At 37.4% G+C, this 13,089-nt stretch overlaps 1 protein-coding gene across 1 annotated transcript in view; it reads left to right on the forward strand.

The window, feature by feature from the left end:
• Positions 1-13,089, forward strand: part of ZC3H13 (zinc finger CCCH-type containing 13) — a 162,818-nt gene that overhangs the window by 98,086 nt on the left and 51,643 nt on the right. The window contains exons 7-8 of the mRNA XM_042781909.1: positions 6,114-6,424; positions 9,365-9,829. Of these exons, the coding sequence (XP_042637843.1) occupies positions 6,114-6,424; positions 9,365-9,829 (776 nt within the window). The remainder of the gene's footprint in view (positions 1-6,113; positions 6,425-9,364; positions 9,830-13,089) is intronic.

Genomic DNA, 13,089 nt, shown 5'->3' on the forward strand with positions numbered 1-13,089 from the left:
TTGTAGCTATTGTTGTTATATGCTGCCAAATCAGTTCTGACTCAGGAACCCTGTAGCACAGAGGAGAACTGCCTTATAGGATTTCCAAGGCTGTAAATCTTTATGGCCCACCAGCCACTCCTCGGAAGGAAGATGGAGCAATCTACTTCTCTAGTGATTCTGCTTCGGAAACCCAAGGAGAGATCGCTATGAGTCGGGTGCTGACTGGATGGCACGTAACAACGACAAGTCTTTATGGAAGCAGAATGCCTCATCTTTTTCCCACAAAGGGACTGGTGGATACTAACTGCTGACCTTCTGGTTAACAGCCAAGTCCTTTAACCACTATACCACCAGCCCTCCTCACAGTTTAGGAGGCTAGGAAGTCCAAATTCAAGATTTTTTCTGTCTGTTGGCTCCGGGAGAAGGTCTTTATCTCCTTTAAATATGTGTGGGCCTGGTGTTCCTTGGAGGAGATCTCCATGTGTCTTGGCCTCAATCCTCCCCTGGGTTTAAGAAGGTCTCAGTGCAAGGACCCCAGGTCCAAAGGATATGCTCTGCTCCTGGCTCTTCTTTCTTGGTGATACTGAGGTCCCTCCTCTGCTTGCTTCTTTCTCCTTTTATCTCTTGTAAGATGAAAGGTAATGCAACTACACCCCAGGGAACTCCCTGTACATCAGGGCTGTGATCTGAAGGAGAGAATTACATCCCTTCCTAACCCCCTTACAACAGATTGGTTGATCACATCATAGGGGATGTGATTATATAACTGACAATTTATATTATTTCGTAACTGCCAAACCACTGAGAATCATGGCCTACCCAAGAGGATACATATTTTGGGGGGATACAGTTCAGTGCATGACATTCCTCTTCCATGGATTATTTACTCCCTTCTGCAAAGGGCAAAGGAGCCCTGGTGGCACAGTGGTTTGGCTGCTAACCAGAAAGTTGTGGTTTGAACTCAGCAGCCAGTCTCCCAGAGAAAAGATCTAGATATCTACTCCTGTAAAGATTATATGCTAGAAAACCTTATAGGTCAGTTCTGCTCTGTACTATATGGTTGCTTTGAGTCAGAATCAACTCAATTGCATATAACAATAGCTGTAATAGAACAACTACCTCTGAAACAAATTGTGGTACAGAAACATTTTCTTTATCTTATAGATCTATTTAGGCGAGTAAGATCTTGCTGGATTTTGAATGACACTTTCTTGCCTGAAATTCTTAATTCTCTCATGCTTAGAAAAAAATTGAAACTTGTACTATGACCTATGGAACTCCATTATCATTTGGCCACTGTCTTCTCTCTGACTGTCTTGTAAGATTCTTCTACCTGTTCATAAATTATACTATATTTCTTTCTGTTCTTCTCCTCCTACCTCCTTTATACTCACTGAACCTTCTGTGTGGAAAACTCTACCCTCAGATCTTTCAGGGTTCAGTTCACATATCTCTTCAGTAGAGGCAAGGCCCTTTTCTTACCAAGCCACTAGAGTAGTCTGCCTGGCGGATATTATTCTTTTTTTTTTTCCCCCGGACCTAACAGTTTTATTTTTTTACTTCATTTTATAGACTTTAGCTAGAATCGCCTTGCTTTCTTCTTCTTGTCTCTTTTCTTAGATCATAGACTATGTAGCAAGAGAGCTTGTTTTTCAGTCCTGGCTCTACCACTTACTGGCTGTGAAACCTCTGTTTCAGTTTATTTGTAGACTTGTTGTTATAGAGGTTAAATGAGATAATATATGCAAGGCACTCAAAACACTACATGGTGTAGTGAATTACAGGGAATGGCTTTTCTAACCATAGTCTCTGTAACTACCACTGGATTACTGGGTTGTACCATGTAAATATGTATCAACTTGGTTACACAGCTGGTAGTGTTTATTCCCTATAATGAGGCTGGCAATAAAATCCATGGTGGAATTTGCCATGAGCAACTGAGTAGCTGCTTTTAAACTCCTGATCATTAAAGTCATCCACCTTTGGGGTATTTCTTTTAGAGCAGCACAGAATAATCTTCTGGGGAAGTTTGCTCGCTCTCAGGTGTGTTGAACTCTGATGTTGAGATTGCTTAGTTTTTGCTACTCTGCCAGGCTTAAAATGAGCCCTCCTAGAGGCAGAGGGAAATCTCGCTCCTGGCTGCTTAGACAGATGCCCGGCAGAGGGATGGCGGCAGTGGAACCAACAGGCACGGGACAGAGCAGCAAGCTTACCTGGCCCACATAGGCCAGGCTGAGAAGCCAAGAGCCAGAGATGTGTCTAAGGGTACAGCAGAGGGGAGACTGTCTTGATCGAAGACCTGCATCTTGAGTGTGTTCCTGAACTTGAATTGTAGCCGGTTGCTTCCCTAATAAACCCCATAATCCGTGAGTTCTGTGTGGCCACTGCAGCAAATTATCGAACCCAGCAAAGGTGGTGGGTGCCACAGGAGGGATGATTGGTGTCAAGGTTGGTAAGAGGGCTGGAGTGTGGTGGCATATCTGGCCTCATAGGAACAGGCCTTGGGCTGCTGGTGGTGATTCTGTCTTCCTCTTGTGTAGTTAGATATCAAAAGATGCTGCCTCCCTGCCCCTTCAACGCACTGTCATGCATTTAGCAATATATGTTAGCTACTATTGTTGTTATTCACACTCTCATTCACTCACTGCTATTGAGTTGGCTCTGACTCATAGTGACCCCTCCTTGGGTTTCCCAGGTGATATCTCTACAGCAGTAGATTGCCCAGTCTTCCTTCAGAGGAGTGGCTAGTGGATTTGAACCACCAGCCTTCTAGTTAGCAGTCAAATGCCTTAGGCATTGTGTCACCATAGCTCATATTATTATGTTAATGGTTTCATTTGTGTTCACTTCTGTATCCTCAGAACTAAAAATAATACTTGAGGCATAGTGGGTGATTCAGTATTTGTTGAGTGAATTAAAATGGCTTATTATTTTAGTAAAAATAAGTTTCTTTGTAAAACAATGAAACTTAAATATTTCTATGTTTGAAATGTGTATCATGTTTTGTATTTTACCACTGAAAGCAAAATTGATTATGATACTTCCCATAGCCCATTTGTTTTTTGGCGAGGAATATACTTTTATATGGTGAGTGTAAAGGTTGAATGATAAATACTAGTTATATTCCATAAGCATGTTTTCATATTTGTGAAATAGAAATAATGTATTGAAAAAAATTGGTATTGCTATTTTTAAGAAAGTTTGAAAATAACCTTGTTTTGCAGATGAAAGTATTTGTGTCATGAATGAGTTTTTCTTTTTAAATTTCTTAGCTTTTCACATTTTCCCCCCAAAATGAAAATAAATGCTGCATATTTGCATACCATGTTATGTCCTAATTATAGGAGCATTAAAATTTTTTTATTGGAATCTATTCAGACTAAAGATCAGCTTTCCCTATGTACTATAAATCCCAGGGCTCTTGCCGACTGTGTCCACATTTGTGTTTTAAGATAGTGAACTGCTCTTCATGCCATAAATTCTATGTGAATTCCAAATGTCACATATTCCCTGCCCCATAAGAAACCAGTCAAATACATTTTAATACATCTTTACTGTAGGTTATAGCCAAAGTACTAATAATTCTTTTTAGATTCCAAGACAGTTTTTATTACCTAGTCACACTTTTTAATATATACAGAATGAACATAGGTCTAATTAGGCATACATAAGTAATCTGACCCATCCTGTTTTGATAATCAGGTCCTGTCTTTTTGCTATTCTTCATTCATCAGACTCTAAAAACAGTAGTAAAAGAGAGGAAAATACAAAGATTCCTAAACGAAATCAGCAATTTTCTTAAACTCCACTCCCTCACCCCCTACTCCCATTGGACGGGTAAGAAGAAAGAATATGATTAAAAGCCAAGACTTGATAACACATTGGTGCTCTAGCCTTATAGCTTGTTCTTCCTAAGCTTGAACTGATGGTTTTGCTCTATATCATATACCAAAATGAGTAGAAACATGATTGGACAATAATGTATTTAGAATATGTGTATATTTTTTAAGTTCTTAATGGTGACTTAATCACCATAGACTATTACTAAGATATTTTAGAAACAATTTTGAGTATACCTTAGAAATAAATTCAAAACCAACCAAAATGCCAGTTCCTTGCAGAATCAATTTAGATAGATTATGTCACCTTTCCTGTTTGAGACAGAACTTGATGAATTTGAAATTGAAAGCATCAAAAGACAGTGATTCTATTTCTTACATTGGTTTTTCTAGTCAGTAGGATACATTCGAATGGCCATTGATTATAAATATTTTCTAAATTTGGGTAAGGCCCATTGGACATCTCCACTTGTATCTATAAGTAAATAAATTTCTATTTAGAATCAGTTAAATTTTAGTGGCTTTATTGCTTAAATATTTTAACATGGCAAAGGAATAAAAATTTAATTAAAAGCATCAAGTTTCAGTAGAATCATAGATAACTGGAATATTTAGGCAAATGTGGTGTTGTAGATGACTCTTTTTTTTTTTTCCCCAGTCAACTCTTCTCTAAAAAGGAGCCCTGGTGGCTACTATTAAGCACCAGCTACTAACTGTAAGGTTGGTGGTGCAAATCCACTGAGCAGCTTTGCAGGAGAAAGTCTTGGTGATCTGTAATGATATAGAGCCCGGAGAAAACTCTCTGAGACAGTTCTACTCTGTCACACTGGGTCTCTGTAAGTCGAAAATTGACTCAGTGATACTTAACAAGAATAACAACATTATCCAAAAGGTGTTTTTGATTATTTGCTTAAATCCATGTTCTGCAGAATTTTTTTCTTTTTAAATATTGGATCACTTTCCTGACTTAGTCACAAATATTTTACAGATTTGATCCTTTTGTTGATAAAAGGTTTACTAAGGCATCGTTTATAAATAATATAGGGCAGTGATTTTCAGCCAGGGGGCAATTTTGCCTCCCAGGGGACATTTGACAATGTATGGAATAATATTGTCATGGTTTGCAGGAGATGTGCAGTTGGCATCTAGTGGGTAGAGAGCAGAGATGCTGATAAACATCTTACAGTGCCCAAGACAGCCCACAATAACAAAGAATTACTCAATTCAAAATTTCAGCAGTGCTAAGGCTGAGAAACTCTGGTTTTGGGTTAATAATGAGTTTTCCACCATTGTAGGTATTAAAAAATATTTATCATACACATTGAAGGTAATTCCAAAATATTTGGAATAGAATTTCAGATTTTTTTTTTCTTAATAAATGTCTAGTCATAAAATAATTGCTTTGAGAAGTATTGGGGTGTGTGATACCTGGAATGTTATCTTTTCAACATTAAGCCTATTTCTTTTTAATTATGCACACGCACATACACACACACACACTAATGCATATTTAGTGTGGAAATGGCCCAGGGCACAACAAACTCGAAGAGTGATTCTTATGTGCTTCTGGGAATTATAAATTGTTTCTCTGGAAACAGTGAAAGATGATTTGAAGGAAATAGAGAAGGCCTTAGGTAAACCAAGAAGTATGAATTAGATCTTTGATTCTGCTGCCCAAGAGTAAAGGCAGGTTATTTAAGGTAAAGACAATATATATGTTATCATCAGTTTCTTTGTCCCATTGTTGTTTTCCCATCCAAAATGCCAACTCAGACAGAACAAACTTTTAAGTTTGGCTTTGGCTGGTGATAGTTTTCCATTTTCTGGCAGCCTTGAATCATAGGCATTCCCACAGCTACTTCCTATCTAGATCTTAGTAATATGATTTCCTTTTAACTGTTTGTGGGCCCCCCTACCCCAAATAACTTGGTCACATTATTAGATTATCTTGATAAGAGTAAATCCCATACATTGAAGTAGGGGAGATAGTCTTGGCTCAGTGGGAAAATGTTCCCTGGAAAGAAATAGTAATAAGCCTTGGAGTCAAGGCTTTGGAAAAGGCAGTGCCCATCTCCTCCAGAGCTGTTGTTCAAGTTAACTTAAAAATCAGGGAAGTCCTTAAAATAAAATTTTTAATAATTTTAAAGCATTTATCCTAAATTAAAATCTATCCTGGAATTATTATCCACACTTTTAGCTTTAACTTTTATATCCAGTATTTCTTTTTGTAAGATTTTCCTTTGGCTAGAAATGAAGGCTGCTAAACATGCTTTTTGTTGTTTTTCCTGATAGGTCTGCTTCCCCAGCAGGACAGCATCATTCGCCTATATCCTCTAGACATCACTCATCTTCCTCACAATCTGGATCTTCTATTCAGAGACATTCACCTTCTCCTCGTCGAAAAAGAACTCCTTCACCATCTTATCAGCGGACAATAACTCCACCTTTACGACGCTCTGCTTCTCCTTATCCTTCACATTCTTTGTCTTCTCCTCAGAGAAAGCAAAGTCCTCCAAGACATCGTTCTCCAATGCGAGAAAAAGGGAGGCATGATCATGAACGAACTTCACAATCTCATGATCGGCGTCATGAAAGGAGAGAAGGTATGCGTCATACTTCATCTTGATGTTTTACAAGTTTTCTTTTATTTAAATATTTTCTTTAGTAAAAAATTGGACATCCAAATTTATTGTTATAATAAAGAATAGAAGAGGAAGGTGTTGTTTTAAGTTTTCTGTAACACAGAGTAGAGCTCATGAGGGCAGTAGGAATTACTAAGGACATATGAAGGTAAGCTATTAAGGATATACATGTGGACGTTTATAAGTATACTGAATTGGTACTTTATTTAGTCAGGATGTTCTATTGAGTACTCTGAAGTTCCAGAAACTTTTGGTTGTCTGATTGTTAGAACATCCCTTTCAGTTCCTTAGTTAATTTCTATTAAGAAGAAGGAGGTAAAGGAAAGAAAAGAAGGAAATCAGGGAACAGTTTGAAAGCGTTGAATGTGCTTTCATAAAGGGGTAAGGGCTGGGAGGGACTTTCAGAAGGTCGATGCCACCCAAGTAAGCAAATTTCTGGGTGTAATTTATGGTAAGGAGCTTTGGTAGCATAGTACCTAAGGCACTTGACTGCTATCCAGAAGGCTGGCAGTTCAAACCCACCAGCCCTCCTCGGAAGGAAGGTTGGGCAATCCTACTTCTGTAGTGATACTGCCTCGGAAACCCAAGGAGGGGTCGCTATGAGTCGGGTCCGACTTGATGGCACATAACAACAACAACAGCAACAACAATTTATGGTAAGGAAGTAAAGCTGTTTTCCTTTCTCTATCCCTGAGAATTAAGTTACTTTGAATTTCTTACTTCCTATTTAACCTGAGAGACTAGCATTATGTGGCATATGGTCGTATACCTCTCTTACCTTTCTTTACTTCTTGTCTAAGCTTCTTGTCCTTGTTTATTTAACTTAACAGGTCTTTTCCTTAAATTTTTTCTGAGTTTTTGAATATAGTGAGTACTTAGGAAATGCTTTTTGCTTAATATGTATTTTAAAAGCCTGTGAGTACATTATAATAGTCTCCTATGAAACATGTTGAACTTAGTTATTCTCTTCCTATCAATAGTGCAAGCGATAATTAATCAAGTTCTTTTATTCAAGAAAATGATGGATGCATAGGTAGGGACCGCAGAGAGCACCTATTTTATAGAATTATTCCTTGTATGCATGATTTTGGAGCCAGATCAGCACAATAGTATTTATGGAACATTGGTAAGATGGGAAAATTCTCTTCTGCCTATCTATGAATTTTAGTAAGATATTTAACAACTAGAGTTGACTAGGGATATAATATACATTTCCTGAATACTTATTAAATGAGAACTCTTTATTATTTCAAAACATAATTATTAAACATACTAAAGAAGGGAAAATAGTATGCACCTGAGCCTGGTGTGAATGTTTTGTGGTAAGAGGGGATTTAAGTTACAGGAAGAATTCTTTTCAATAACAAATCATATATATTTAAGTTCTCTATAAGGAGGAAGTTTCTTTAACCTTCTATGCAAGAAACACCACAGATGTTTATTCCTCTCTATTTAGATGTTGTTTTCTAAAATAAGGGTGATTTTAGTGGAAGGATGGGGACGTAGGTAAAGAATAAAATACAGTCCTAGATAGGTTTATAAAGACAGATGGGGGATCATGGAAAAAGGATCTGGAACTAAGTAAGCAAATTCTTAGGCACAGTTGTATTGGAAGAGTAGAAGTCATAGATGTACACAGATAGGGACAGAGAGCTTCCATATCTTTGCCTAGTGCTTCTGTCCTTTAATGGCATGTGTGGATCTAGGCATATTGATTAAGTAATTGTTGAGGGAGATAGGTTGCTGATGTGAGAGTCTAAGGACCTATGGATACTGGATATTTGAGTCCTGGAGAAAGTCTATGGACGTGGCCACTGGGGTAGAGAGAAGAGGAGGTAGTTTTTTTTTTTTTTTTTAATTTTTCCCAGCTCCGCCCCTATGTCAGCGCTCCCAGGGCCATGCGCCCAAGGGCTCCACAGTGGCACCACGCTGGGTGGGCCCACGGGTGGTGATTGGGCACGCGGTCTATGATGTCAGCATGCCCGCCTTACTCCGGCTAAGAGGAGGTAAATTTAGTGTCCTGGGCGTAAGTCTACTGCAATTGCTAAAATTGGCTCAGATCTTAGGGTAGTACAGAGTGTAAGAGCTATAGGAATCTGATAAAAAGGGTAACTTTTGTTCTTCAAGGTTCTTTCGTTAATGCAGAAGAATAGTTTCTTATTTTTGTAAATTCCCCTGAGGTATGGGGCTTTGGCTTAAGCATTTGGCTGCTAACAGAAAGGTCAGCAGCTCCAACCCACCAGTTGCCATCTCGAAGAATGATGTGGCAACCTTCTGTAAAGCTTCATAGTCTTGGAAACTCTATGGAACAGTTCTGTAGGTCGCAAGGAGTCAAAATCAGCTCAAGGGCATTTTTTTTTTTTTAATGGAGTTAATTAAGCCATTTAAACTTTGGGTTTCTGTTTCTTCATTTGTAAAATGAGACTGTTACACATAGAAATGTGACACCATTAGACAGCTCAGGGAAAGGAAGGATGAAAAACACAATCTCTTTACCAGACACGTTACTAATTGTAGGTTACTCACTGATGCTAGAGTACTTTTGAGATGATCGTTTGTACTCTAGTCTAAATACTTGGTAGAAGTGATTAAAGTTATTGTGAGCCTCTGGATCTAAAAGTCGTTTCTAAAAAGTAAGCATTCAATGATGTGAGCCCAACTTACGTGTTTGGATTGTTGAGAACCTCTAAGTTTTTGTAGGAGGGCAGCAGGAGGATTTTTGTTCAAATCCAATCAAAAGCATAATTAAAATTATCCAGGCATAAATAAAATTATCCATGAGATTTGGGCTTATGAATAGTTTGAATTTTATTTGTTCATATTTTAAAAGCTATGCATTAAATACCTTTGCCTGAAATTTTGTAAAAGGAGTTATAGATGATTTCCAAAATTGCATTACAGAGACTAGAGGCAAAAAGGACAGAGAAAAGGAGACGAGAGAAGACCGAGAGTATGAACAGGATCAGAGCTCTTCGAGAGACCACAGAGATGACAGGGAACCTCGAGAAGGACGGGATCGGAGAGATACCAGAGATGCTAGAGACCGAAGGGAACTAAGAGACTCCAGAGATATGCGGGACTCCAGGGATATGAGGGATTATAGCCGAGAGAGCAAAGACAGCCGTGAGCCTAGAGATTCTCGTTCTACTCGGGATGCACATGACTACAGGGACCGTGAGAGTCGAGATACTCATCGAAAGGAGGAAACCTATCAAGAAGAATCCCGGAGTTATGGCAGAAACCATTTGAGAGAAGACAGTTCTCGTACTGAAATAAGGAATGATTCCAGAAATGAGTCTCGAAGTGAAATTAGGAATGACCGGATGGGCAGAAGTAGGGGGAGAGGTCCAGAGTTACCTGAAAAGGGTAAGGTTTCTAACACTTCAGTGAACTGCTATTTTACATGTTCAGTAGAAATTATTCTTAAATGTCCCATGATTTTTCTTCCAGATATATTATTTCTTACATTCATTGTCATCTTGTCAAAGGAATTTGTGATCTTCCTTGTAAATTCTTAGTAGCTTATAAAATACCAACAGAGCCTGCTTAGACCCCCTGGTTAAATTATATCCAGTCATGCCTCCCATCTGATAAAATGATCATTAAAGCAAAGTAGAATTAAAATGTTAGACTTTCAAAAATTACAGAGTCAGAAAGAACTGATTTGTGTTTGCTTCAGTATTTGTACTTTTTCAAACCATTACGTATCAGGATCTTGAACCATTTTCTTCCCCTAAAAAGCACTTGCCATCTCCAATGAGAACCTACTTAAAATATGTTTATGATTGTCTCCAAACTGTTGGGACTTAATTAATTTTTGACACCACACACACGCACGCGCACACACATACAGCTGCAGAGTTCTAGATCCTCTTGGTCTTTCTCTTGGTCTTTTGGTTTATCCCTGATCCATATTACATCTTCATATTAAGTGTTGAGGGTCTTTCACCTCCTTCATAGCTTTTCAGTGTGTCTTGGCTTTTCTTGACTCCTTGCTTTTTCACATACCTTTTAGAAATTCATGCAAATTTCTTGGGCAGAGCAGCTTTCAATTTTGATTTCAAATGCCCTACATTTATTGTTTTTATGATTTCTTCCTTTAAGGTTTTATACATACCCAAGTGCCTTACATGTTTATTGCCTTTGTAAATGGTGCTTTAAAATGTTTTCTTTATTTTTTTGAATAGTTATTTTAATGGCTCAAAATTTCGAAGGAACAAAAAAATATATACTGAAAAACTTGTCTTCGGTGCTTTTCTTGGTTTACTTTATCCAGAAATACCATTTTTGCCACTTTTGTATGTATACTACCAGTGATACCATGCACAAGCCAATCATTTTACCTTTTAATTTTATAAAAATAATTTTTAGAAAATAATTTTTATTAGGAAAAGTCACATACTATTCTATACCCTACACCCTGTTTTAATTTAACAGAATATCTTAAAAGATTTTCGTATCAGCAAATTTGGTAAACAGCAACCTCATCCTTTTGGTTCATAGTGTTCATGGTAGGATATACTACAAAGTTAACATCCACTGATGGATGTCTAGGTTTTCTAATCTTATGCTCCTTTGAACAGTGCTTCAGTGAGTAAGAGGAGCCCTGGTGGCACAGTGGTTAAACACTAGGCTGCTAACTGAAAGGTCTGCAGTTCAAACTCCCCAGCTGGTCCTTGGGAGAAAGATGTGGCAATCTGCTTCCATAAAGATTTACAGCCTTGGAAACCTTATGAAGCAGTTCTACTCTGTCCTGTAAAGGTCCCTAGGAGTTGGAATTGACTTCAATGGGAAAGGGTTTGGTTTTGGTTTTGTTTTCAGTGAATAAGTGTGTATGTGTCATTTAAATGGTTTCTTTTAACACTTTACATTTTCTAAAGCTTAATTCTGATATATGGCAATGGTTAATTGACATTTGCATATTAATCTTACATTTAAGTGGCATTGCTATGTTTTCTTAATAGGTCTAATAATTTGTAGATTCTCTTTAAATACATGTCTGGGGAGAGACATATTGTTGTTTTCTACTTAATTTTAGTAACCTACTGAGCAGTACCTTTGATACTGTATTGAATATGAGCAATATAATGGGCTCTTCTGTTTTGATAAGAGATTTTAAAGGATTGTCCTGGCATTTCCCTATTAAGTGTGGTACTTGTAAATTTTTACTACATATTTTTTATTTTCTCATGGGTATTTCCTACTTTTCCCTATTTAGCTAACAGTTTTATGATGACTGTATGTTTACTTTCGTAATGATATTGCCTTGGAAACCCAAGGAGGGGTCATGAGTTGGATCCGACTCTGTGACAGTGTATGAGATCACATAATTTGTCTTTCTTAACTTCGTTACTTATGTTAATATACTTTTAAAATTTAGAGTGATCCTTGCATTCCTGAGGTAAGTGCAATTTTATCCTCTTTTAAGTTCTAGACTAAAAAACAAAAAAACCCACTCACTGCCATTGAGTCAATTCTGATTCGTAGTGACCACCTTTGGGTTCTGAGGCAGAAAATCTTTATGGATGTGGATTGCCCAGTTTTCCTTCAGCGGAGTGGCTGGTGGGTTTGCATGGCCAACCTTCTGGTTAGCAGTCAAATGCCTTAGGCACTATGCCACCAGAGCTCCTTTAAGTTCTAGAATAGGTTTGTTAAAATTTAATTTTGGATTTAGAGTTTATGTTTTTAAATTGAGATTGGCATATAACCAGTGCATGGTGGCCAGTGTTTAACAACTAATTCTTTAGAAAAAGTCCTGACTTTTAACTTTTGCCAATTTCCATGGTATTATAAATACTCCCACCATAGCAGATTTCAAGCTACTAACATGATGTTACTCAGTGTGGAGTTGGAAAGAGATACACAGAATTGCCTCTCATAAGCCAGTTGTAAGCCAGTCTAGCATATCATTACATGATACTCATTTACTATATTGCCCTTGTTTGCTTTGGGGATCAAATGTGTTGGAAAAGTACTGCCTTTTTCTTTCTCTGGAACAATTTATATTTGGTTATCAGTTCTTTGATAACTTTGATTATGTTTGTCTGTTAAAACTTGTTCATTTTTCTGATGGTTAGAGTTTTACTAAGGCATCATGGTGGTGCAATACTTAAGCACTCAGCTGCTAACCAAAAGGTTGGCAATTCTAACCTGCAGGAGAAAGACCTGGTGATCTGTTCCTGTAAAGATTACAACCTAGAAAACCCTATGGGCAGTTCTGCTCTGTCATATAGGGTCACTATGAGTTGGAATCGACAGCACACAACACAACAGAGCTTATTGCTGATTGAGTTTCTTTAATAGTTACAGATTTATTTATTCTTTCTTTTTAAAGCACTTGTAGTGAGTTTTTAAAATTTTTCTTACAAAGATATCACCAAATTTCTTTTTTAAAAATATCTTTTTTGTCTGTAATTATATTTGCTTTTTATTCCCTTGATCACTCTTGAAGAGGTTGGTTCACTTTGAGTCTTTTCAAAGAACTAGTCTTTGATGTTTTTGATATTCTTTTGTATCTTTTTTCTATTTCATCATTTTTTCTGCTTTTATATTTTTATTCTATTGTGAAATGTATCTATATTAACATCCACTCTAACTACTTTCTAAATATTAATATAACTTCTTTA

Source organism: Orycteropus afer, unplaced genomic scaffold (assembly GCF_000298275.1).
Source record: "Orycteropus afer afer isolate SDZICR_OR568_19922 unplaced genomic scaffold, OryAfe1.0 scaffold00194, whole genome shotgun sequence".
Classification (NCBI taxonomy): domain Eukaryota; kingdom Metazoa; phylum Chordata; class Mammalia; order Tubulidentata; family Orycteropodidae; genus Orycteropus; species Orycteropus afer.